The sequence below is a fragment of the Haliaeetus albicilla genome, chromosome 27, assembly GCF_947461875.1.
Source record: "Haliaeetus albicilla chromosome 27, bHalAlb1.1, whole genome shotgun sequence".
Lineage (NCBI taxonomy): Eukaryota > Metazoa > Chordata > Aves > Accipitriformes > Accipitridae > Haliaeetus > Haliaeetus albicilla.
The window spans coordinates 14,243,413-14,271,330 of NC_091509.1; the positions used below are offsets into that span (position 1 = coordinate 14,243,413).

Here is a 27,918-nt window from a genome sequence, read left to right on the forward strand (position 1 = left end):
CCCCAGAGAAATCACAAAAAGGGAATATAAACTGCACAGTCATTTTCTTCTGAGGCAATTTTTAATTAAAAAAAAAAAATTAGAACAAAGTCTGTTCCTTTAAATCATTAATAAAAGAATCCTGCCTGTTAGGGCAATGAGCTTTCCTAACTCTAATCCATCTTTACTGCTGTGTTATTACCCTACTGTTTTCCTGTAATTAAAACATGGCAGGTAGTTTACACACAAGAGGGAGTAATTGTATTGGAAATAACTGTTCATAACCAAATTTTAAAAGCTCATTTTTCTTATCAACTTTTAATAAAGCAAGATAATAATGATATTGAGCATTTGTGCCACCTACAGCAGCATTTTGTCTCTCTAAATTGCTAACATTTCATTCAATGATGCTAAAACATACCTCTTCAGCTATGAATGCAGCCTGCAGCAAAAAAGGAAAAATCTGAACAGTTGCAGTCATTTGTTCCTGTTCCATTAAAATAATAAAATACGGCTGAACCTCATGCTAAAGGACGCAAATCTTCAAAAAACCTGGTGTGGTTCTGGAAGGAGAACACAGAGTTTGCATGTGTTGTGGTTAGGGAGCACCCCGACCTCAGCCTGACCAGGCTGGGAGGGGAAGATCCCCCTTTCTCTGCATCCTAAGGAAGGTGGAACAAGGCAGGTCATTGCCTGCCCATTTCTACCTGGCATTTCCTTGAAGGTGCACGCACAGATGGCACAAGCAGTCTGTGCAGATCTGCACAGGCCTGGAAGCGGCACGTGCCTCCTGGTTTGGAGGAAGATGTTAAGTTTGGCTCATGGAGGGCCTCCTGAATACCAAAGCTGCAGAGTATTTTCCCTACAAAGACTATTCTGGAGCCTTTGCTTTAGATGATTTTTAAAAGGTGGTTCTCCAGGAATTTCAAGTCTTGCAAGCTGATTAGGGGAAAAATATTATTTTTCCATTTATTATTGTTTACAATCTAGTAGAACCTGCCAATATATAGGACTACAGGATGCCATATGCAAACAGCTTCTGTCCCAAAGAGCATACAATTCAAAACACATGACCAGGCAGCTATGGATAGAAACACCAGGGAAGGGCAAAGGAAAAGCAAAGGGTCCTCAATGGTTCGATGGGTGGATGAGTAGGTGGGCATTTGCCATTTAAATGCAGCCACAACAGGACACAGTTCTTGTCTCTCCTGTTATAGAGGTCTTCATGCTGCCTAATACTAATGGATAATGGTTTAGACTCCTAACACTGTTTAAAATACCAGGCATTGTATGCTACCCTTGTGGAAAGAGGTCAATGCACTGCCATTGCCCATTATCTGAGCCTTATACTGTTTAAAATAAGGATATCGGTTTGTTGTGTTTACGTAAGCACATCTTTTGTTGTAATATTCAGAAACTAATACAAAGGAAGCTTTTAAAAAATGGTTTAAGCTCACTAGTAACAGCTGAAATAGAGAACCCCAGCACATCATAGGCATGCAGCATAAAAGATGCATGTGCTTACATGCACAGTCATGGGCAATCCTACTGCTAAAGAGCTACATCACTGGCTGCTAATGCAGGTGGACCATAAAGAGGAAGGTTGTTAAAGAGCTCTGGTTCCAGCCTTGTAATTAGATTGGCACATACGAACCTTGCAGGAGCTGAGCCAGCCTAAGCCGAGCTCTGTGCAGCTCGAGGTTGAGCCCTCCACCACGCAGGCGTGACAGCAGGATACAGCCCAAGCCTGCGCTGGCCCTGCAGGCTGAGCGGCTGAGTCACATATGCAGCCCACAGGCATTAGTGCTTTCTCCCCAAACCCAGTATGTGCAAACCACATACTTCTACCAGGCTTGTCCAAGATCTGAACGAAGTGGAGTTCCCTTTACCTATATATCATTGGAAAGTTGAGCGCTGGATAGCGGTTTCCACCTCAATTAGGTTACGCCACCTTCAGGGTGCATTTGGGTTTCAACCCAAATTGGTGGCTTTGGTCCAGATTCATCCCGTGGTTTGGCTTAAAAATCAAAGTAAGGTTTAGAGGTAGCAGCCTTCACAGAGCTTCCCACAGTCCCAGAGCAGCGCAGCCCTGATGTAAATGAACAAGATAAATGGACCTGGCTATGGGAACCAGCCATGGGACAGGCAGATGATATTTGAGGTCCCCTCCAGGCCAGTTTTTCATACAGCCTGTGCCTGATAAAGGCATTTAAAACAAATCGAGGATCAAATACTACATGGGGAGTGAATGACTGCGCCAGAGGACAGACTAGACAGTGACCAATTGGCCCCACGCAAACGTGACACTGCTTTGACAGCTCCATGTAAAAAGCAATAGCCACACATAAATTTATTTAAGCCTTGAACGTTCAGATAAAAGCAAAACCTAGAATAAATTAGTGATGCCTTGCTTATTAAAAGCCACGGATTGGAAGCTTATGGTTTGATTTTACAGGAGTTGTCTCCTGCAGCACAAGCCAGCGGGACATGCAGAGGGGAGAGAAAGGGAGGTCAGGGCTTGACGTGGAAGTGGAATGGATGGATACTGCTACAACGTGCATTAGAAGGTGGGTTTTTTTCCCCCTGAGATTGTCTTGCTTCATCTCCTCCTCCCTTCTCCACTCCCCATCATCAGCATTTAAAACACCCCCGAGTTTTCCTGAGCAGGTTCGCTGTGCTCATTAAAATACTGTGAGCACTTATTGGCTATAATGAGCGCTCATTAAATTCTGGTAAGTGCGAGGACTGTTCTGTGGAGTTGAACAGACTGAGGTTCTGGGAAGAGAGCTCAGGGGCGGGAAGATACTGGAAATACTACATTTTCCACAAGAACAGAGCTACAAACTTTCCCCTCCTTTTTTGCTCTGCAAGCACTGGGGTAACTCAGACCTGTTAAGCAGCAGCTATTGCTTACTGACTACTCAAATAATTCCCCTGCCCCAGAAGGACTCTCAGCTCCTCTTATCAGAACAGGAACAAATTAAAGATTTTTCCATATTTGCATCTCCTCATTTGAGAATTTTCCTACATTTGTTATTTAGAGATAAAAGTCTGCCTCTAAAAATTCACTTAGCAAAGTGGTTTTCTCAGCCTCAGGGAATGGTGCAGGAGGGATTGCAGAGCAGGATCCAAAGCAGCTGGCAAGGCTGCAGGAGCAGCAGGAGATCAGGAGATGAATGGGTACATATCGGGGCAAGGATCACACTTTACATGCCCTGTTCGTATATTTATTTCCAATTGGCTGTGTCAGAGACACACACCCTGACTAGCGTGGCCGTGCCTATAACTGCAAAGCAGTTCCCACTGCAGGATTCAGTGCCATTGTCTGTGGTTTTATCACCAAATGCTGTTCATCACCTACTATCATGAGAAGATAGGAATGAACTAAAACCATATACAAATATAATTTACCCTGGACTATTCCCCAATGAATCAGAAGGCAAGTGACTATTGAAGGAAACAGAATCAGACAAGAGCTTGAAGTTCAGTGCGTCGCCAAAAAAGCCAGTGTATATCTTAGTGGGGTGGAGGTTTCTGTACATATCCCTCAGAGATGACCCTTCTGCAGATGGCCTGCAAAATGCAATGCATCAGGAGAAGGTAGCGAGGGAGAAAGGAGCAGAGAAGTTCACCTGGCTTCCCAAGCAACTTGCAGAGAGTTGACTGACCACCATCACCAAACAGCAGAAAGCATGGGACCGACATATCAAAGTTATGTTATTCTAAAGAAATAAAGTTGCATTCCTGAAAAGCAAGAATCTGAAATCCTATTATTTTGTGCTTGGGCTGATACCTATACCACTGCCTGTATGGCGAGCATATGACCAAGCCTTCCATCACCTCAGAAATATCTATTTTTCAACTACATTAATCTAAAGACCACAGTTCAGCACAAAGTGTGTATCAAAATGGCATCAATTTCACAAGATTAAGTAACTGGTCTGGTTAAGCATTAATTGCTCCAGTTTGGTTCATTCTTCACCTACTCAGAGGAGCTTTTTGTGGATTACTGCTTTATAATTGCTTGCTCCCTAAGCACACGTGCATTGCAATCTTCTGCACACCTTGACAGCATCCTGGTTAGAGAAAATGAATGCTACATGTTCCCCTGACACAGCACTTTGTCTGCTGGATACAGTACGTCGGAGATTGTTTACTCAACTTCTCATGGCCCATTAATGACATAATGTTGGACACAGCTGTTCAGGGCTTCACAAGACCACAGCAGAGAAAGAAATGTTGGGAGACTTCAAACATGCTGCTCACACCAGAGCCTGGCTGGGAAAGTCCTTAAAAGTGGTCTAGCAGAATTTAGCCTTACAGCTCCCTCATGAAGTAAATCCAGGATTAAAGCCTCAAACTTAGCTTCTCCTGAAGACTCAGATGATCTTAGAACAACTCCATCTGACCAAGGTGGCAATGACTGCTTTGAAGAAGAGGGGACCAATCATTTCATTTTCACTCTGCTTGGCCAAATTATCTACTGAAAAACTAGGACCTGCCATATACAAAGGCTCACTAGCCCTAGAAGCGGGATGTGCCTGGTTCATCATGTCCTGACTTTCAGTGTGTTTGAGCAGGAGAGGTGAAGCTCACCCTGTAAAAAGGCAATTCAAGATCAAGGCACCCCTTAAGATCTCAAAAAGAGTTCGAACAGAGTTCAAGGGATGCACAGAGCGCTCTGGGCCCAGAAAGCACCATCTGCCCCAGTGCAATCTACCTCCCAGTACAGCTGCCCAATATTTTTCTAGGGGCTTCTGGAATGCTAACCCTGGCCAGGGGGGCTGTGCAGCAAGGGAGTGTTGCTGACAGGACTGGTGTGCATCAACCACAGCACAACGAGGATAAAGATTTGCTCCATCTAAATACTACACCTGGAGAGCTACCTTGGAAATTTTATTTTTTTCAGAAGCTTCTGGAACCACGTCATTATGGAACAACATGAATATTCCCTAAGAAAAAAGGCAAATCGAGTTTCTCAGCAAGTTTCTCCAGCCGTGGAGATAAGCAGAAAAAGTCTAAGAGAAAGGCTCAAACCCATTCCCACACTCCAGTTCAAAATAACCTATTACATTAATTTTAAAATACTTTATAATTGAAAACCGGGGGAGGGTAGTGTATATTGTTTACATATATAAATTTATACATATAGCAGGTAGGAGGAACATGATTTGCAACACTGAGCTGATTCCTCAGCTTGGCAATACTGCAGACATCTCCAGCAGAAAAAGAGGATCATTAGGTAAATTTGTTCCTGTCCGTAATAACGGCTATCCATTGAAACTAAAACACCCCGTTACCGAAGCTGTATCTGAAGTCATGCTCAGAGGAAAGACCATCACCCTCCCTCATCTTCCCCAGACCTTTCCGGGTAACCCTTACTTACAATTGTGAAGTTCATAACCTTCAGAATCCAGATGGTCATAGCAAGGTTCACCAGGATTAAAATCATTAGGAGCAGCACAAAGAAATAGAGGCATCTCTTCCGCCAGCCATAAATCCCCACTTTGTATACCTGGGGTCCTTCCGAGGTCTGCATGGTGCTCCGGTGCGCGTACTGTTCCTGAGGCATCTGAAAGGATCACAAAGAAATAACGATACGTTTTGAGTGGCAAGAGAAAGCTGATGATAAAAACTGCTTGTGTCTGTGCCTCTTAGAAGGTTTTGTTTTTTCTTTTTCAGAGTTTACCAGCAACTCTTTCGATATCTTTGTTCTGCATTGTTTTTCTTTCGGCTTACTGTACGCAGTAACATACCGAAAGAGAATTTTGTGCATTAAATGCGTATGTATATTTATAAATACATATAAGCACACTGTCTAAAGGTATCCTATGGAGATCACTCTCGAATGACTCTCTTCACCGCCCCAGGTTTTGCAAGGCAGGCACTCCAGGGCCTCTAAGGATCCTGAGGGGAAAATTTTGCATGCGTTTGGTAAAAGCAGTTGAGTTCAGCAGTTTGTTTTGAAGATGCAATATTACTTCTCAGAGGCTTTAATTTAAAAAAAAAAAAAAACCTCAAGTAAAATCATTCCTTCCAGCCAAAGAAAAAAGGGGGAATGTTTGCCTTTCTCCCATCCCACATCCTAATCTTTCCTAGCCAAGTAAACCTGAAGCACAAGATTCTCCAGCTGCCACATCCCTAACAAATTATCCCCAAATACCTATGCCGGTTTAGCAAGGACTCTTGATACCCTGGGTGGGCATCGCATGCTAGGATAACACTGGGGTCCAAAACCAAGGAAAGAGGGAAGGAAGGAAAGCTCTTGCTGAGGAAAGCAGTGCAGCAGCATCCCCAGGAAGAACTGCTTTACAGTCCCGTGTGGCCAGCACCATCCTCCCTCCTACACCCCGGTACCCAGCTGGCTGCGGGCAGTCGGGGATCTGACTGCACCCACCATGGATGGAAAGAGATGGGTGCTTTTAAACAGCATTGCAACCAGCTGAGACGGGGGTCCGGAACACAGCCCCTGCACAATGGTTGTGTGCTAATGGCTGCGTGCGCACGGGGTTGTGATCGTGACAGTATTTTGTGCTGTACAAATGAACGTATTCACATTCTCGCCCTTCACATTCACCGTGCAGAAAGCTGCTTGCATGGGCTTCCCCCAGGGATCAGTATGCTATGTTTTCAGACTTTTTTTTGACGCACAGACTGACGATATCATATAATCTCTAATAACACAGTTTGCTGAATGTTTTGCATTTTAGACTCTAGACAGATAAGAAGCCACCAAACGCGTTCTTGCACTACTGATTCAACACCACGGGCTTCTTCCTCAGGGTATCTGGCATCAACGTTTGTATGCAGTGAATTACAAAATTCACATAACTGGAGGAAACAACGCAAGCTCCTCTCTGTGGGAGTGGGATCCGTGAGGGCAGAATGAGACAATGGTAGAAATTAGATGCTCACTGATAGCAGCTTATGTTTGTTTACCATTAGTGTCCTGTTTTTTTTCCTTACTTTTTTGCCAATAGCTCCATACTCCAGCATCTAATAAAGTACAGCATGCAGTCGGCGGTATGCAGAGCCCATTGCCGGCTGATGCAAGGCGAGTTTCTTCATGGCATAACTTTTATTCCAGTAGCATTGCACCAGGGATGAAGTTAACACTTTATCTTTCCTGCTCCAATGCTGAAGCCCACACATTTGAAGCAAGGGCTTCCTGAAGAACCAGTTACCCTTTTTTAAACCTTTCACTGCTCCAAAAATTGCAACGACCTGTGTTTTCTTACACTGCCTGGTGTTGTCACATGCAGCATAGGGGATCAGCCACCTCTCCCTTCTTCCACGAGCCTTCACCCCTCACCCAGGCTGAAACATGGTCTCAGGTGCTAAATAAATCCGTTCAGGCACTAAATTCTTTTCAGATCAGAGGCACCGACACCTCTCCTGATCTGGACCTACAAAGCAAAGCCGACTTCGCAGCATATTCAGGAAGGCTGTGTTTAGCCCGGGGAGGCTGGTGTGTTCACACCCCTGCTCTCACCCCAACAGCAGCGCTCCTCCGGAGGGTGGAGGTGCCCATCTGCCTCCTTCTCTAATGTCAGCAACTGTGTTAATCCCCCACGCTCAAAATTCATGACAGTGGCTGAAAACAAGAGGATTTTAAAAAATAGTAACAAATGAGGTACTCCTATCCTTTTCCTCTCAGGTTTCTGAACCACCGCATTTTTAAGAATTTTTTCCCCTACACGCCTGAGGGCTTCGGTTGGTCCGCCAAGGAGAAAAAGCAGGTCAGACTTGTGCATCAGTGGGGTGCTGCAAAGGACACCCGCAAGAGGAGACTCTGGGGACCAGCGCTGCTCATCTGCAGGCAGCTGCCAGGCTGAGCTCCCTCCTTTCGAACGAAGGTGCTGCCTGCACTCGCTAAACTAAAACTAGAACAAGGCGAGCCTCGGCCAGCCTGTCCACGCCTCCAAGCCCGCCTGCTTTTTCCAGCTTTCTCAGCTGGTCTAAAAAAAGGATCTCACCTCCCCCCCAAACCATGCCTAATTTACAGCCTCAGACTACCCCAGCCCCAGCTAATGCTGTGAAGATCTGCAATGACAACTAGTGCAGACAGTCCGATCACGTCAGGAGGCACTGACAGCTCGCACCAAAAAAGCCTGTTCCTCAATAGGCGTTGGCTTAGCCAGTTTAGCCAACGTGCATTAAAAGTCCACCACCAAAAAAAGGTGTGTCTGTATTAAAGAGCAGCTTTCAACAGCGTAAGCGGGCTCACCATAAAACACTCGAGACCAGCTGGGGTATCTCTCTCTATACTGCAAAACCACCTGAAGTCCAGGCAGACCCGTAGCTTTTACCAAGGGGGAGCAAAGCAAGTTGGTTACAACAGATCCAACTCGGTCTGCACCGGTATTTTTGCTCACAGATGCCAAGTCAGCAACTGTGGAGGGCTTTGTAGCACAGAGCTCATCAGAGAAAAGAGCTGGGTCACCAACACACACACGCGCTTGGAGAAAAACAGGCCTTTTTACACTACTACAACCACTCCAATCTGTGCAGAGGGAAAACTTAAGCAACAATAAATTACAGAGTTTCCACTACCTGGGGGAAATTATAACCACAACTACTGTACAGTCAAGGATTTTATTGCCTAATATTTTAACAGGGGATCCTGGAGAGCACATATTAAATGCAGCCTCTCCCTTGGAGAAAATGAATAAATTGCATTGCTAACCCTCTCAAATTATGGAAGAGGTTTGACCAATAAGAAACAATACAAAATACCCAGCTCAAAATATCTCTTTATTGCAAAACTTGTTTATTCTCTTTATGTATTTCCTGCTCTCTCTCCTTTTTTTTTTTGTTTTGCTTTATTTGCAGTCTCTAGGATGGAGAAAATAGCATATCCAGCTGGGGAAAAACTTTGCAGACATCAAAAGAGTTTATAGGAACGGAACATAACCACAAAGAGCAACTTGTGTCCACACAGCAGCCTGATTTCGAGTATTTCTCTGGCTCCAATAAAATATTTAGCTCACGGCTGCCCTTACAGAGAGAGCAACTAAAGTACTACAACACGCATGATGAGCATAGCTTAGCAATACAGTATAAATTTATAACAAGAAAATAACATGGGAATTGTAGATAGCATGTTCTTCCTATACAAAGTCTCACACAGCTATATTTAAAGCTATATATATTTCTAGCTAGCATTTCCCCCCTGAATTGTGAATACCAAAAGAAAATGCTCCTGTCTGTAGTTCTCCAGGAAGAGAAGACAGAATGATGGACAGAGAGTGCTGAGGTGTGTTAAACGAACGAGTAGAATAAGAAGACCTGCAAGGCAACTACACAAGGAACCAGCTATATCCGCTATCAATAATCTGCTCTGTGTGGGAGGGAAAAGTATGCTAGTCATAATTTACATTTTGGCAACCTTTCCTGACTCGAACATTAAAAAGATCTAAGGCACCAGAAAAACCAGTGTTGCTTTGAAAGGATATCCAGTGGTTACCCCTCCTTTTAATTACTGAGCTAAGGGGAAAGGCTGCTAGTTGCTTAATAGGATTTTTTTCTTCTTCTTCTTCAGGAAAATATTAGGAACAACGACCTAATTTCATAATAGTGCTGAAAAAATAATACCAAAACAAATATAGAAATTGGAAAGAGAAGCACTCCTTCCAAAAGTCAAATCTGAAAGCGTCTGCCAGACATGAGAGGCCTTAAAGACACACGTGCACAGCATTGGACCAGCATCAGCACATGTACAATCCCATTTACAATACAAAAAATGCAGCATGCCAAATGTTCACAGTTTAGCTACAGACAACATTACAATGATTACAAAAGTATAGCCTGGAACCTGGGTAATTCTCCAAGGAATTCCTGCTGCTGGAAAAAAAATGGGCAGTAAGTTTTTGCATGAGCTGTACACTGAGTCCTTACATACGAACGCTGCGAACAGAGCCTGATACAAAATCCAGTCCATTTAGAAAAGCTATTAATCCTTTCACTTTAGCACACCTTAGAGATATGGTCCATGACAAGAAAGATTTATTTGGTTTTTTAAGACCAGTGGAAGAGTCATGTCACCACATCCTCTGATCCACACAGGCTGCTCGCCGAGTACTTCTGGAAAAGAAGCTTCAGCACTTTCCTTCAATAAAGCCGGAACCAGGCTCAGCTGAAAGGCATCACAAATCAGAACTGGCACTGCGCTTCCAAAAATCACATCAGACCCCACCAATTATGGCAAATCTTTATTGCATGCCTCTCTCCCTTCCTCCATGTCCTCCTGCCCTGGCAGAAAGCTTCTCACTCAGGGCGCACAACCCAGGTTAACAGATTCCTCAGGCAGAAGAAGTGTTTTATATGCACAAGGATGGATAAACACCTTTCCCTTGCAAACACCGAAGCTATAACATCCCCTGGCCATGCTGGCTTTGTAGACTCAATGAGGGCTATGAACAGGGTGAGGCATAACAAGAGGAATCAATAATGTTTCTGTGCCATGGGGATTTCTTTGATCAGTGCTTAAATGAGGTATGCTTAGTAAGAGAACAATTTTAAGGTGAAAGGGGATGCAATCTGGGAAGGTGGCTTCTCTCTTATGAGCCCACTTGAAATTTGCTGCCAAAAATGCCCTAGAGCCCATTGAAACCACTCACTACAGCACAGACCAAAAGCCCCTAAAGCCCTGTGCAGCCGACATGGCATCTCTCCTCCCTGCCTGCTTGCATATAACCCAGGTGTAACAACTTAATCAGAAAAATGAAGAGCATCTGACCCCAGGCTAACCTGTAGCATGGTGATGGAAACACATTCTAGGGATGAGAGAGGGGTTCAAACTCCCTCGTGCCTTGGACCTACATCTCCCACATCTGGCTTCTCTTTGTGTCCATATCACCGACATCCTATTCTCCTTCTCTTTGTTTTTTGAAACAGAAACCTTTTCTTTTGGGCTGAAATGAGGAAAGAAAAATACTAAAAAACCTTCAGAGGTGCTCTCTGCCATATCACTGGAAGGCAATGTACTTGTATTCACTAGCTGTAAATGCTCTGCAGACTCATCCTCTTTAATTTCTCTGTCTTTTAAGTGCACACTACCCACCGGGTTCAAAAGAACAGACATTTCTGCAGCGTGACCGAGAACAAAATTTGGCATGAAGAAGAGTGTTTTGAGCCATCTATCAACAAGACTTTTTGCCTCTCCACTCTCCATAAAACTCTCTCTCAAGCTTGACACCCCCAGGTCCGTTAATCCACCAGTGTCATGACCTAGAATTGATTTATGGCCCCGCACATGGGTCAGACCACAGCCCAGGTCTCCATAAAAGGATCAGGCTCTGGAAACTGACTTCTCACTTGCAGCTTGGCCAGCAAGGGCTGAGCACTAGGGAACAGCCCGGAGGATGAAAGACTTGCTGGAGTAGTTAAATCTCACAGCACTTTTCTCCAGCACCATCTAAGCCATGAACTCGAGCTCTTCTACCCCGATGGCTGTGCCAGTGTGGCCTCTGTCACTGCCATCAGTGTCCCCAAAGCTGAAATCTTCCCTCTCTGCTCGTCCCTCTGCTTCTGCCAACAGTTCCCATCCCTCCACATGGGGAGCAGCTCTTCCATGAGTTAGGAAGACCATCATCACTCAGTGCCCACTTCTGGGGTATCACCACAACATGATACATGGCCGGAAAGACAAAAAGTGGAAGGAAACATCCTAAGGCATGTTTTCTTCTTTTCGGACTAGTTTCTATCAGTGGGGTATATTACATGTAGGGTTCTTCAAATATCTAGCCTGATTCCGGCAAACATAAACACATCAACAAGCTTTTCTTGGTCTGCACAGTCCATCAGTGCATGCTCTCCCTGGTCCACTAGGAAATACCTCTTCTCCCATCCCCACCTTTTGTATTTTGGGGGAGTTGGACTGACTTAGCACAGGCAGATGGGGAGACCTTGGGGATTTATCTCCTGGTAAAGCATCTCTAATTCAGATCCCTCAATGCTCCAGGCTAACCCCTACCTCTAACATCTTGAGAGCTCACGTAATTTCCCCAGTTGCTAGGGCTGACAGCATTTTGACAATAAACATGCTTGAGGATAAGGGCACTGCAAAAGCCTCAGTTGATAAACCAGTATCTTTGAGCAGATGGATTGAACGAAAAGCTGAACATGGGACTTCTGCTCTGCTCCATCACTGCTCTGCATTTAAGGAGCACTTACAGTAAAACTCTAAACATATTAGAGTTTGCCAGAACAAAACAAAGTAACAGGCAGCTCCATCTCTGAATAGCATCTCCTAAACCAAAAGTGGTATTTTATTCTGATGCTGCAAGAGTCTGTGAGCAATGTGATGTTACTATTGCTTGTCTTCTCTGAGAAGAGGAGAAACATGTCTGTTTTCTTATTTATGAGTGTTTCTTCTAACTTTTAGACTTTTTTCTTGATAGTTACCTTGTCTGGATATTTTTCTTCTTTGGAATTAAGGAGAAAATGGAAAGGAAAGTTAACAAAGAAGAAAAAGTTTCTGCAGTGAGTTCTCTTATGTATCGAGCTAGTCAATAAAGAATGTCTTTCACAAAATGCCCCACAATTTGTAGCGATACGTTCACGCTGCATGCAAACATCATACCGGCTTTGCTACATTCACACACTGGTTCCTTTGCACCACTCAGATGATGTGAAGCAATCATAAGCCTATGTCCATCTGTGCCAAGTTTATAAATGCTCTTTCCCACTGGAGTGTCTCAAAGCAGGATGAACAAATATGAGAACTACACTAAAATAGCCAGCAGCAGGTGTGACTGCAGGAGGCTGTGGGAACAGCAAGAGGGATATAATCAACTGAGCTCAAATCAGAAAGCAAGCTACAGGAGGTGATACTTTGCAGATTTCTGCCCCAACACACTCTCACCTCACAGTACCAAGAAAAGAGCTATGGCTTGTAAGAATGTGCAAAGCAGGATCGTAATATGGATTTATACGGCTGGAATCCAACCGGCATGGCACAAATTGAGAACTGTGGGCTTGAGCATGTGCCAGGATCCAGAGTACAGTCTCTGCAGTGATCCTGCTCTCACGAGTTAAAACTTGTTCTGCTGCATCTTCCCTCCACCACCTTCCCTCTACATGATGTGCTTAACTGTGCTTATCTGTTTGTTCGTTTGCGCAGACACACTTGCTTTCTAGTTTGCTCTCGGGAAGGACCAGGAGAAGGAATACACGTGTTAGGGTGTGCTAACGGCTCTCTTATCTGTATGCTTCCAAGATCAAGAGACCCACCAATTTCACTTTAGATGCATAACATTCTGTCCACACAAGCATGCACTCTTCACTCCTTTTGGATACAAAGCAAAGCTCGAATACTTGACCCGGGTGGAGCTGCAGAAAGGTCACCTCTGGCAGGGGGAGGCTCAGGAGGGGCTGCCAGAGTTAGGGAGGAAACCACCACCTCCCTTGATCAAATCCAGCCCAGGGCATTGCAAAGAGCCTCCCCTGCTCTGCCTGGACTCACACCTACACGGCAAACAGCCCAGCTGGGCACGTGGGACATCCCATGATCCAGAGTGATCCCATACCTGATGACGAACCTGCACTGCTTGTCTCACCCAGATGTGGGGCAGGAGCACCCCTAAAGCCAGGTACCGCAGCCCAGCCCTGGCTGCTTCTTGCTGAGACAGACATATTCCACTCTCTCTGTCTCTCTGGCTCTTCGACGCTGATGATCAGATTTGGGAGGTGGGATGCTGCATGATCAGAGACAGGAACTTGATTTTTTTTTTTTTTTTTTTTTTAAAATAAGCTTATAACTAGCAGTGAAGAAGATAATAGGCTGACTGGGTGCCTAAATTAACAGCTGCTGAGAAAAGCAATAGAGCTCCAAGTCTGCAGGGTAAGATGGCAGCCTGCGAAGGCTCAAGCAGTCCAGATCATACGAGACCTTAATTTAACACAGCATTTTCACCACAGGTGTATTTTCTGCAAAGCCAACTTTGAGCTTATCAAGCCTCTTCATTTTCATCATATGCCTCCCTCTTCCACAGCTTATCTCTGTCCTTCCTCTCATTCCCTTCGCCCCCATCAGCCTCCAAGAAGTTACAGTACATCCATGGCTCCTGGAGGATGCCCTTCCTAAACCCCAAACCAGCCAAGTCCTCACTTGGCCCAAACCAACCCATTCCAGCTGACCATCACTTTCACTGGAAAAAACAGACACGGTGGCAAGGAGGAGATGCTCCCACACACCCTTTTTTTGCCTTCTGTCACATAGAATCTATTTGCACTGGACCAGATAATATTCCCATTAAAGATTCAAATCCACTGAATGTCACTCTTTCCAGGTAGGGTTTGCTGTCTGCCTGAGCCTGCTGTTATCCTTCGGAGTTGCCTACGTACACATTTCACCAGCATTACTGGGAGAAAGCTCTGGCCCTGTCCCATACTGGATCTGATGCGCTTTGGTGGCAAACCTCACCTTGTCACTGAATTTTCTGGATTGCCAAGATGAATGACTGTTTGAGCCCTGTACGTGCAGTCCTGCTGGATGCAGGCAAAGCAAACTGTGGGTCTATTCCCATGAACCAGCCAGAAATGCTTAGCGCTGTCCCGCTGTATAATTTAATATCCTTAATTCATTCCTTGTTGAAAGAAAAAAAAAACCACCACCACCATAAAACACGGCATTTTCAACACATCAGATAACATTGCTGTGAAAATCCAAGGAAGAGGCACTGGCAGAGGCAAGGAAGTTTCTGAAGCTACGCGAGGCGGACTCCTCCTGACACCTCCATCCGCCTTGACGAACGCGCCGTACCCTAACTCCCAAACGCCAGCCTGCCATATAAGGTGCTGCTATCTCTCCAAAGGCAAGACAAGCTTTAATGCTGCGACTAAAAGGATGAGAGAGTATTGCCTAAATCTGGCAGGCTCCTAAAGAGAGAGCAAGCTTTTTATCATAAATATTCCTTAAGTTATTTGGGGAAAGAAACGCAAATCAGAAGAGAAGTTGCAGATAGAACAGCCCCTAAATTAATGTTTTTCCTTCTAATCTGCTCTGCGTGGTTTCTGACTGTGCTGTCTGTTGCAGTTTGCTCATGCTTTATAAAATACAGAAAAAAATATGCAGAGAAATCACAAGGCAATGATTATTACTGAATTACTGCCTCTCTTCACAAGCAAGCTGTACCAGGAATTGCCAAACAACCCCCAGACAAACATGCTTTCAACTCATTAAATGACTATAATACAATGTACATATAAATGTATTTATCACGCCTGAATCACGTTTTTCATCAAAATCTGTAAGTGACACATGGTTCAGAGCCAACATTTTGGTAGCTTCAGGTTATATACATACTTATTCCCTGAAATGAAAAAGTTGGGAATTAATTTGGTTACAGCGTTCACGCAGCCAGAGACGCAGCGCAGGAGTTGCTTTGCCTGAAGAATTAGTACCGAAGCAAAGTTAGCCAGAAACCACCACCCAGCCTCAAACTACTCCCATCCCTTCGCAAATACACCACAACTTCCCATCCTCGACTTTTTCTCTCTAAACAACAGCCCGAAAGCAAGAAGCATCTTTGCACGAGCACAAAAGAATGGCAAATCACCCCGGCCGCAGCGGGAAGGAGCAACGCAGCTCTTACCTCTCCCTCGGCGGGCAGATGAAAACCCAGAGGGGTGCTGGAGGCTGGGGGGAAGATGCAGCGCGGCGTTTCAGAACAGCACGAGGCCTGGCCTGTGCTCATGAGCTGCCCCTGTCAGATTTTCCAACAGCAGAATTGCAGCCAAGTCCCTGCCCATGCCTGAAGAATTTCCTGAACAGCATTCCCGTTCTTTTTCTAACTGCTTTGAAACCACACTGTCTGTACTTCAATAAGGCTTTGTCAGGCCAAGTTACAGCTACTGGGCTGGCTCCAGATAGCAATTGAAAACACATGTGTTTTGCATTAAAAGCCCCCTTCTCCACGCACACATTCAGACACAGACACCCCCGTCTGCACTCAGCCCTGGAGCCTGCATGTCTTGCCTTTGCAGCTATAAAGCTAGCCATTTCGGTTAAAAAGAATAAAAGGATTACGTTGGTGGGGATTTTCTTTGGGAAGACGAAAAAGGGGGTGGGAGGGATCCCATTCCCACAGATAACACCTCGCCCTGCCTCATATGTTTTGCTCGTATTAGCGGGTCCCGGGCGCCCAGGTTAACAGACAGCTTTGCCAAACCCCAACAAGCAAGGAAGCACAGGAATTAAAATTTCAGTTCACCACTACTCTCCTCTTACCTTTGCCTCTGTCTCTTCTAAAAACTGTGAGAAAAGAAAGCATATTTTTAGCACCCTCAGACTCAGTTCAGCACATCAGAACTGTATCCTAATCTTGACACATACTCCTGTATCTGCTTATACTAAAAATAATACAACTATTTCTGAGTACTTTCATCCCTCTCTGCTTTCCAGCTGTCCTAACCCTTAAAAATATTTTAAGCACCTCGCATCTCCTTTTAAAGAGCATTAACATTGCTCTGGTGTTGGCTTAAAGAAAAGAAATAGAAGATATAATGTTATACCTTTAATCAGAATGGGTCCCAGTTCTTAATATCTGTAATCATTTCCAGACAGCACCATGGGTCAAGGCAGCGAACGTGGGCTCTGCAGCTCCAGATGCCCTGCGCCTGGCATGTGCCTGTGAAGCAGAGCCGGAGTAGATGTGGAAACGCACATGCATGTCCCCCTTATTCCACCACGGCTAAGTCCCACCAAAGATGAAACACAGCAGCAGAGTTGTCAAGGTAACAATATAGAAAAGAGACAGTTTAAAGAGAGAGAGTTATATTTTTCCCTCTTAATGTTCCTTTTCAAAACCGTGCACTCCACTTCCATCGGGTTATTCTGTTCTGTGATTTACAGAGGTGCAGCGGCCAGATGAAGTGTTTGCAAGAGACAAATGCAGCTGGGGATCGGAAATAATTGAGAGCCTTATGTATGGTCTGATCCACGTATGCTCACTGAAGGCAGCAGGAAGCCTGTTGCCTTCCACAGGCTGTGGATTAGGTCCACAGCAAGGACTCAATTTATCCGCAGGAAGGTGAGATCTGCCTTTCACGCGCTGGCAATGAGATCTCACAAAACCCACATGGGTTGCTCATGTGGAAAGCCTGCAGTACTTCATCCATCCAGCCTGTTTTGAGAGCTGCTGTGGCAATACCGTGCACGGCTTTCACCCGCACCCTGTCCTGCTACCCGAACGCCCTTTTCTTAACTCCTGCAAAGAGCCACACGTCGGTCAGCAACATGGCAACGTGCACAGCCCAGATTCTGGCAACCTGGAGCAGCACCCCAGCTGCACACAACTTCAGTGGGGATGTACGCGGAATGTGATGCTATTTTGCAGGAGACAAGATGAAACCACCCGGTCATTCTGCCTCAGTTTTCAAGACTACAAGCCAAGCGAAAGGCATGCACACAAGCCGCACGCATACAACCACTGATGATAGCATTTCAGATTTATTTGCACAGCTTGTGAGGAGTCAGTTTGTGCCAGAACAGAAACCACAGACTTTTGGATCGCAAATCAGGAGAGCTATCGATGCAGCTAAAAGAGAGTCTCCTGAACTGGCTGCAACAGCAAAGATAATACTTTCTGGGTTGGCAACCAGTAATGGCTGAAGCCAACAGCGCCTAAAACCATTGGAGTCTCTTAGTATAAATAAACTGAAACAGAAGAATATGAACCGCAGATTCACATAATTAGATTTTCAATTGTACAAGACAATGAGGCATTTGCAGAGCTGTTTGCAAGACGATAGTCCTTGCCTTCTGTCTTAAATTTCCCCATGGTCTTTATTCAGCAAACCAGTTACGTATGGTGACAGGCAGTAACTTCAGTGGATCAGCGTGTGTTTTGAGTTAAGCACATGCTTCAGTGCTTTGTGGTCCAGGACTTCTTATGGCAGCCTGGCTCCAGCAGGACCAATAGTCAAATCATTTACCACATGTCAGTACAGTACTTTGAAATTATTCAGTTCTTATGGTAAATCAGTGGTTTTCAAATTTTTCTCGGTGTGTAAACCCCTAAATATTTGCCAAAGGAGGTGCATACCCCTGTAATAATTTCACAGAGAGAGATTTCTACATACCTACACAAAACTCTTTTTTTTCTGTCATTTTTCAGTTTCCTTGGGAATAGTCCACAGGCCTCCCATACGTCTGTGGACCACAGGCTAGAAACTACTGCTGGAGATAACTTAATCCCTTATTAAAAATGTAAATGATCTCTTCTGTTTATGTGCCATACTTTCTACCTTCAGAATATTTATGCGAGCTAGCAGAATGCTGGCAGGTAGAGACATGGGGAGGTGACAGCATTAATACTGCATTTTTTCCATTGGCATAATTAGTAGGCCAAGTCTATAAATATTTACATTAAATCTGTCAGGCATCGCACCAACCTCACTGATAACTTAAGGGTGTCTTACTGTAAACTGCATTAATGCCTAACTATTTTGTCATCAAGTAACACATAAAATGCTCCTTCAAGCTAAGCCACTTTGACTAGGTTGTTTTTATCTCTTTCTCATTTGGGTATGGGGTTTAGAGATGCTTCAAGCATCAGAACTGTGGCTCAGGGACTGTTCTATTTTCTGTTATTGAGCTATCATTTGTATTAGTGCCAGTGCTACCAAAAATATATGAACCTTGCAAGTGTAAAACTTAAGTTGATGTCGACATAACTATCTGCGTAACTGCTATTATTTCTCAGTACTGGCAGGGTTATGAGGATTAAAAAAACCTACCAGAGCTCTTTGGGAAGATAAAAACAAATTAACCCCCCTCAAAGCTCCAATATCTTTGCAGCTGGAAACTGCAACATGTAGGGACTTCCATTTTGTGCATGAGATCTACTCCACCTGGATCCATGAATTTCTACACCAGGAAATACATGAGACCTACAAAAGGCAGGAAGGAAAGTTCCTTCTCTACCGTTTATAACTGTCCTGCATTTTGGCATCCACATTTTCTAGAAGCAGCTGAAAATGATTTAGTATTTACTGTTGACTTCGCAATATTCATAACTAATTCCATTTAACTGATAATATCTATTTGCGTACAAAACGAAACTTGGGATTTTCATGCTGCGCAGATTTCCAGGGACTCGCTCAAATATTCCCAAAACCTTCCTAAGAAAATCAGGGCAAAACAAATATGCAGAAAGAATCAGCATGTAAATGCAGGTGTGTGTGCACCTGGAGTGGAGGAAGAAGTCAAAATAAAAATTTTAATATCTGAATGAGATAATTAAGCAATCCCTTGTTTGACCTTTCCCTCCAAATGCCTTTTTTTTAATCCATTAAATCTCTTGATATACCACAATAGAACAAATATAAATGTTCAAATATTTTTAAACTCTCACTTGAAAGAAATCATCTGCCTAATTATTATTATTTTAAATCGCCCTCAGCCTTGGACTCTGGTAACGGATCTCTTGCATACATGTGTGTAAAGGGAGAAGCCAAGACTCATTTGAGCTCCATCTCCTTAAATGCAGAATTAAGGTAGCTGATGGATTAGAAAGTTAACTGTTTTGGGTCAGGAACAGCAAGCCGTGCAAAGGCAGGTATTGGCATTCCTGACAGATTCGCTCAGCCCTGAGCATCCAGAGAGGATGGAGGCCAATGTAATGAGAAATGGAGGGGAGGAGGGGGTTCCCCAAATTCGTTTAGCTAATGACAGTAGCTGTAGGCGAGGAATGCCTCACTGGAAGGAGAAAACCCATCCTTCTGTGTATGTGTGCGCGCAGGGAACGAAGGTCTGATTTGATGGTAGGGAGCAAAATCCTATTTAAGTGCTGCAGCTGTGAATGAATGAAGGCACACAGGTCATCAGGTAATCACGCGCAGGGCTGAGAGGGGCTTGTTGGACAAGTGAAAAGGAAATGGGAGAAAATGAAAAAGCACTCGTGTGTGTGTGTGCTCGGGTGTAAGGAGCCTGTTGTGACTGTGCCTGGAGAGCAACCGACTGTCTGTGCATGCAACCATGCGCTAGGAGCAGCCAGACCTGCAGTGCCTACATCCTCACCCACTGCTCCAGTTTCTTCAGAGGAGATAAATATGGCTACATTTTAGTAAGAAGCTATAAATACAGGACTGGTTGTGAGATGCAAGATCTTCTAATTCTCGGAAACTAAAGACAAAGAGAGGCAGAGCTAACGCTGCTGTGGCCCTGCTCTTGCACAGTTGTTCAAGGACATTCTGAATTTCATGCAGATGAGAAACTCCAGTAATGGCAGAGGTGACCCTGAAGTGGAGACCTTGCTTCTCACGACACTGAGTTATTTAGATCTGAGTACTAAATTTTGCTCCTTCTATTCGCATGGAGTTAGCAAACAGTATGATAGCATAAACGATCCAAGGGAAACACAACAAAAAGTCCCGGTTTCATAGTAATTTTACAAGTAAGCTGGGGAATGGGAGGTCAGGGCAGCACTTGGTGTCGCTTGTACAAGGCTGAAAACACGTGAGTTCAGGTGAAGGACTGAGCTTTTATGAGAGGCCAGACCCAGAGAGCTGCTGCTCGGGGTCTGCAGTTCAGAAACACCCGCATCTCTGCTGCTGCTATGAGACAAGGATTGAAGTGGCAAAAAGTCATCACCAAAGGCAAAGATCTTCCACTATACAGACTGAGGAGAGCTGTAGAAAAGGGAGGGTGGAGGATGGAAATTCAAGTATCCAGCGTGCCAGAACAACAGCAGGCTCATGCTTAACATTGCACAGATTGACGTGTAACACCTGCACTGAGAGCAACCTACTCCTAATGGCTATTTTCTCCTTAGGGTCCAAGACCTGCAGACTCCCCGAGCTCATTTGCAGACTGTAGCGCACCTCATCAGAAAGCTCTGTGCTGTGTTGCTTTTTCCACAAACGCTGCACCAGTGTTTACCCGTTGGCCGAAGAGCTCATCCAGGAGCTCATCCAGCCCTCCCCCCCGCCCCAACCACTGCTTTGTAATTATTCTGATGATTTCAGCCATTTGCAGGCTCTTCTCAGAAATAATTTAAGGCCAGTAGAGCTTGTTAATAGGTAAAATGGAAAGTGTTCCTTTTCATTTCTCCAGCAACATTAATGTAATTATCCTGAATCATTCTCAAACTACGTGGGCTGTAATTTCAAGGCAATATTACTATTACAGGGCCCTGTTCTTTCAGCCAGCATGTGTCATACTCCCCATCCAGAAGTTATTTATCAATAATCGGAAAGGTCTTTATTTACAAATGATAGAGCCTCTTCATTTACAGCATGACAAGGAAGCAGGACGGGTGTCACCACGCAAAGGTGTGCCACTTCCCTGGCTTCTACCCCTCCAGCATAAGAAAAGCAAGCAAGAAAAAATAACTGTGAAGGTTAATTTCATACGGATATAAGAATAAATATTCAGTTGGCCAGGCCAATAACTATTCTTCTATTAAAGTCTTAATGGTATCCAAATTTATTACTCTTATCTGAGCAGCCTCACCCTTCGTTCTTTCAGAAATCAAGTTCAAGGCACACAGCTGCTCTCTAAGCTTCGGTTAGATATTATGCCCCAACGCAGACAGATCTTCACCTCAGCCTGCAATAATCATCTTCTGGGGGAAAATTTTCAGTTTCTCTGCCAGGTCTACTGTGGTGGGGATTTTTGGAGTACAGATACACCATGCTGCTTACATTTAATGCAGAGCATGGTTGCTGGTCAAGGAGAGCTGTTCAGCAGTCTGTGCTTATCACAGTCTTTCCCTTTGCACTCCCAGCTATTTTTATTCTGTCAAGAGAAGCTCTGCTTGTTCTTACACTTAGATATCCTATTATATCACAAAGTTTAACACCACCCAAATTTTAACATGCACCCAAATTTGGCTCTACAGAACAATTTTCATAGGCAGGACGTGTATTTTTACAAAGCAATTAGGACTCTTGCAGAACACTAACAAGGCAGACTGTCAGTCCATGAGCAGCCCTGGACATTGCCTTTTGTTTTAATGAGCTGTGGTATGTCATTCTGGACACTAAGACTCTTGCATGATCTTATGAGCCTCCCGAGATGAGCATTAGTGACCTTCATACACAATATCTGATCCAAAGGAGAACCCTTGCCCTGTTCTTTCCATAACAAGATTAGCCACTCACCATCAGGCTAAAACTAGATATAAAACTAAATATAAAACCAGATATATCTAGATCAGACTAGATATAGGGAAGAAATATTTTATGATGAGGGTGGTGAAACACTGGCACAGGTTGCCCAGACAGATGGTAGATGCCCCATCCCTGGAAACATTCAAGGTCAGGCTGGACGGGGCTCTGAGCAACCTGATCTAGTTGAAGATGTCCCTGCTCATTGCTGGGGCATTGGACTAGATGACCTTTAAAGGTCCCTTCCAACCCAAACCATTCTGTGATTCTAAAACCTGATATACCACATCCACTCTAGAATAAGAAGCAAGGAGACAGCAGTTCTGGTAATCACAATGACAAGCAATCTTTGGCCAAATTTTGCAAATTCTTTCTCTCTGCTTATATTCTGCAAGAGGTGATAAGACGCATACTGTTCATAAAGCAGCTCATGACAGTATGCAGATACTTGGAGACATAGCAGGGTAAAGAATGATTATGCTTATATACAAATAAATGCACACATGCACATGTACTCACATATTTTGAGTTTCAGCAAAGAATGAGGGGGTAGGTTTAAAAAGAAAATTGATAGGAACATTAAGCTACACTGAGATTGTGTAAAACGTGTGAGCCAGAGGGAAGGAAAAACGATGTAATGGCCTGAGAAATAAATGCATGTTTGTATGTCAGTAATCACGTCTGACCTTTGCCAGAGAACTCAGTATGGTAGAGGCATATCTGTGAGGATATTTACTCCAAGGACCATGAAAAGGCCATTGTGCAAAAATTCCAGACTCAGATTTATCTACAGAGATATACCCGAGGGCCTCTCAATCTCAGCATCTCTGCTTCAGTTATTGGCAGGATGTCGCAAAGGGTAAAAAGCCATTTAATTGGGAAATCCGTTTATCACTGTAGCTATTACCTCTCAATTTCTGAGAGGATTCCTTGTGCTTTCCCATACCTAACCAGTTTCTTGGAGCCCGAGCTAGGGGTTTTTCATGTGTGTTCAACACCAGCAGTAAGGGCTGTGATGGCCAAGAAAGTTAATGAGACCGTTTGCACTTCGTCCGCTGTTCTCTTCCAAATACTTATCTAATTCAGCAGCTGGTAAGGCTTAGCCCTCACTGCAGTGTCAGAAAGGGCTGCTGCTGCTTCCAAATCTCTGTGTGAGCCAAAGATTCACACTAAGGATGACTGTAAAAATGTTTGGTCCCATAAGAGTATGGAAGAGAGAAACAAATGTCCTGTCCCTTTCTCTGCAGAGTGGAGAGTCAACATACAATCTGGTTCTTGGCACTGCCTTTTTATCCCATAACCTTGTAATTACAGTCTTGGATTACTGGTGAGCACAGTGACCCCAGCAGCCTTCACCAGCACTATACTGCAGAAATCTTTACTGCAGAAGTGGAGGAATGGAATGATGTTCCTCTTGCAATATTCGTTCCTACACAGTAGAAAAATGAGTGGCTCATTGTGCGACTCCTTCTCTAAGCGAGCAAAAGTACCCTACAGTTTGGCAGCAACAGGATCTTTTTTTCATTAGTAGGACACGGGGAAAACCTTTTCTCATTCGTATATTCTGGAGTGAAATTTCATCACTGCTGTGATTAATGTTAGCATCATTTCTGCCCTAAATTCTCCATTCTCTCAGGCTAAAAATACCCTCCTGGATTTCCTGATGTTGTCCAGTGAGAATCACAAAGTGAGTGAGGGCAAGGAGAGAAAAGGAGAGAGAGACGCTTTGTGTCTTGCATCCAGACTTACTTTTTGGGCAAAGCAGCTGTCAGAAAGGTGTCCTGGTTTCAGCTGGGATAGAGTTAATTTTCTTTTCTAGTAGCTGGTAGAGTGTTATGTTTTGGATTCAGTATGAGAAGAATGTTGATAACACACTGATGTTTTCAGTTGTTGCTGAGCAGTGTTTAGACTAAGTCAAGGATTTTTCAGCTTCTGATGTCCAGCCACCAAGGTGGCTGGAGGGGCAGAAGAAGCTGGGAGGGGACACAGCCAGGACAGCTGACCCCAACTGGCCAAAGGGATGTTCCACTGTCGTGGACATCCACACCATATGACATCATGCCCAGTATATAAACTGGGGGGAGTTGGCCTGGGGAGCAGATCGCTGCTCAGGAACTAACTGGGCATTGGTTGGTGACTGGTGAGCAATTGCATTGTGCATCACTTGCTTTGTATATTCCAATTCTTTAATATTATTATAGTCATTTTATTATTGTTAACAATAACATTATTATTTTCTTCCTTTCTGCTCTATTAAACTGTTCTTATCTCAATCCACGAGTTTTACCTTTCTTTTTTCCCCGATTCTCTCCCCCATCCCACTGGGGCAGGGGGCAGGGAGGAAAGTGAGTGAGTGGCTGCATGGTGCTTAGTTGCTGGCTGGGGTTAAACCATGACAGAAGGTAACAGAGCTGTTCCCTTCTAAAATGTGAGGGATTTTACTTGCCCACTTTTCTCTCAAAATGATGACAAAAGTTTATATGGATGCTTCTCAAAGAGTAGTACCGTTTTCATGTTATCCCTCACTCAGAGATATATTTACAATTATAACTCTACGAAACAATACAATTTAACTCTATGAAATCATTAACTGATAATTAAAAAAAGCTTATTTGATTTTGACTTTTTTCCAAGTGCCTGTGTGGCTTATTCTCACTGTTGAGACATGACCTGCTCAGTTTCTGTGGGTTAGAGGCACACTCAAGCTGGAGTAAACTCTCCCTCCACTAAGGCAGGAAATAGGCAAAGTGAAAAATTAAATCCCTTTCCCACAAAACCTGTTTCCAAATGCAAAGATGACCTAATAAAAGGCTTAGTGTTTTTGTAACCCCCTGTCTTACAGAAGATCAGCATGAGAGAAATCAATGCAGAGCATTACTCTCAATTGTGTGTGAAAACATATACGTGTATTTAAGTAGAGTGATATTTAAGTAATAAGTAATGTATTGTTACAGTGGGATTAGATGTGAATTCTGCAGCAACAGCTCCTATCTGAGAAGGCCAGAGGTTGAGTGTTTCTCAACACACTGCTCTAGCAAGTGAGCATCTGCCCCCTTGCATGAAGCAGCACTGCACTGCACTCACACGAGCGCTGCTGAGCAAAGCCTCCTCCTTTCACCCCTTCAGCTATTTATCATCACCATAGAAAATGAGGAGCAACTTAGCACAGTGTTACAGAAGTCTCCATCCCTACTGCCGCACAGAGGTTAAACCAATCTCCCTGCAACGCAACAGCAAAGCCAGTGCATTTCTTTTAACCTAAATCACACAGGTATTTAGGCTTTAAAGGAGAGCTGGTGGGGGAATGCAAGCGTTTGCAGGGCTTGCTGCTGGGAGCACGGTCTGGAACAGTCCCAGAGTTTTATGGGTTTATCATCCCAACACATAAACTTTCTCCCAGTAGGGCTCCTTTTCACTTACCTGTTTTTATTATTCTACAGCTGGAACTCCACGGCAAATCTCTCAAAGGTTAACAGGCCTGTCCAGAAAGTGCAAGAAACAGCCTGGCTGCAGTCTATGAATTTTAATGCTCTACATTACAACAACGTGCTATTTTTATACCAGATAGCAGTCCACAATCAGCACTATTTTGCTAACTGTGTAAGATATGACAGAGGCCAAGGAAAGGTGCAATAACAGTTGTAAGACAACCCGCCTGCAAAAAATAATGGAAGACCACCATAAAGATGGAATGGGAGTAAGAGGGGAAATAACAAACCAGGGAGATTCAGAGAAACTCCAGCAAGGGCACCTCCATCTGCTAGCCTTGGAAACCAAGTAAATGTTGTTGTGCTACAGCAGGTCGGCACGCATTTCAGACAGATGGTGATCCCCCTGTGAAATTAGTCAATCTTTCTTTGATAGGCTTCAGAAAGCCCCGCTGCTGTCTTCCTAAGAGAAATGACACCTTTATGCTGAAAGTTACAGGTTGTTGCAGGCAAAAGGACAGAAATACACCCACACACTTTCCTCATCTGCTGTACACTCAAGCTGGCAGTGTATTTTGCAACAAGGAATGCTTGCAGGCACTGAAACATCTCTCAGACACATGCTCTGCTCTCTAAACCAACATGTTTTAGAAGCTATTAAAAAAAAAAAAAAAAGCTGGCTACCAGAATACATGTGTTGCATCTCTTCATTCACTGCAATGCAGCGAGCAGCAAATCTTTAAGTGATGCTTAAGCCTCACACACCTCAGTAAAGGATTTCTAAGCACCTTATGATGCGAGATTGTCACTGGGCCAAAATCGGGCTCCATCAATTCTTTGGTAGCACAGTGAACCCTGAACTCGCTTCAGCACCGGGGAAAAGGCATTTGCCACACCAGTCTTACAAAGGTTGAGTAATCCTCGACACTTGCCAAGGAGCAGATGACCACATCAGCCTGTGCAATATCGGCGCAGCTCCGGTTGGGATCCACGGCAGCACTGCGCTGCTGAAGGTGTAACCGCAGGCTCCTGGGTCCGTGGATGCACCCAGCAGGCTGCAAAGCACTTGAGCACAAGTCGTGTTTTAAGAACTTTCCATAATAGATGCTTACGTGAGCATCTGACGTAACTCAAATTACATGCAATTCTATCCACAGAGAACTGGAGTAACCCCTGAATAAAATATTTCAATAAAAACCTGCTTCAGTGACTTCTTTAAATGAGCACTAGAAGCCCATCAAGCCTTGCACTTTCTGCATCTTTTTATCTACTTTCAAAACTAAGCCAGATTGCCCATTTGATCTCCTTCCAACCGTAAAGCTGTGAGAGTAAGGGCCAAACTCTCTAGCTGGAGGACACAGCACAAGGTGTCAACAGTCAGTCCAGGCACAAAGACTGGGACCATGCTTGGAGATTAAGGGCTTGCAGGTCTGCACCATCATAATGCCTCTTACACCAGGGCCCAAAGAGAGTTTAGCCCTGTCTATCCTAAGTTATTTGCATTTCTATGTAAAGACAAAGCCAAAGATTCCTTAAATATAAAATTTGTCACAATTATGTGCTGGCATTTCTTTATAATTATCTTAAATACTTCACTCTCAAGAAAATGTGGTTGAAAATGCAAGAAAATTATGCTGATCATTTGCTCATAATTAGATAGATTCAATAAACCTGGTGCTTAGCATGTTTTGCATCTGTATACTCTTTATACAAAATTAATCTCAAAGATATCTCTATCATTTTTTAGTCCTTTGCTATCAAGCACATCTGGTCTGGCACGGATGGTCTTCATAAACAGATACCTCTTGAGGATTATTTAAAATCACTGCTTTGCCCACAAAACAGTTCTCTAGCACTCCAGTTTTCCCTTCTGTTACTGTCATGCAAAGCTTGGAGAATTATGGGCTTTGGCTTGTTCTGAGAAGAAACCAATTATGGAACTGGTGATTTTTGTTGGAAGCCTGGTTATTTATGAAGAAAATAAGAAGTCTTGTTTCCATGGTGGGAAGAATGTGGGGAAAAAAAGTAGTCATCTTGTGGCCCAATGCTCCAAATGTCTTTTAATCAGCATTTAACCAAAATGTTTGCTCGAAATGTTAGCTGCTTCTTGAAGCTAAAAGCAAGGATGAATATGTACATCTCAGCACAAAAGTTGTCTTAGGGAGCACTGATGAAGCTAAAGCTACTGGTAGACTCATAAACCCTATTGCCATAGTTTACCTGTGGATGAAACTTCCATCTCCTGGTCCAGATAAAGAAAATCCCTAGGAGGTGATAAACAATTGCCTGTTTTCCTATGCAAAATGGCCCTTGTGTCATGGAAGTCCTATTAATTTTCCTGGGAGTGCACAAAATTAGCTAAAAATGCTTATGTGTACTAAACAAGACAAAAGATATT

The 27,918-nt window shown here is 44.0% G+C and overlaps 1 protein-coding gene across 6 annotated transcripts in view; it reads right to left on the bottom strand.

The window, feature by feature from the left end:
- Window positions 1-27,918, bottom strand: part of SGCD (sarcoglycan delta) — a 346,958-nt gene that overhangs the window by 124,951 nt on the left and 194,089 nt on the right. The window contains exons 1-3 of one of the 6 annotated variants that reach the window (XM_069772342.1): window positions 15,576-15,648; window positions 13,509-13,676; window positions 5,366-5,551 (exon numbers count right to left, since the gene is read on the bottom strand). In XM_069772342.1, the coding sequence (XP_069628443.1) occupies window positions 5,366-5,551 (186 nt within the window). In that variant the 5' untranslated portion in view covers window positions 13,509-13,676; window positions 15,576-15,648. Of the gene's footprint in view, window positions 1-5,365; window positions 5,552-13,508; window positions 13,677-15,575; window positions 15,777-27,918 lie in introns of those variants that run through there. The other 5 variants (XM_069772343.1, XM_069772339.1, XM_069772340.1 and 2 more) reach the window with 5 other exon arrangements.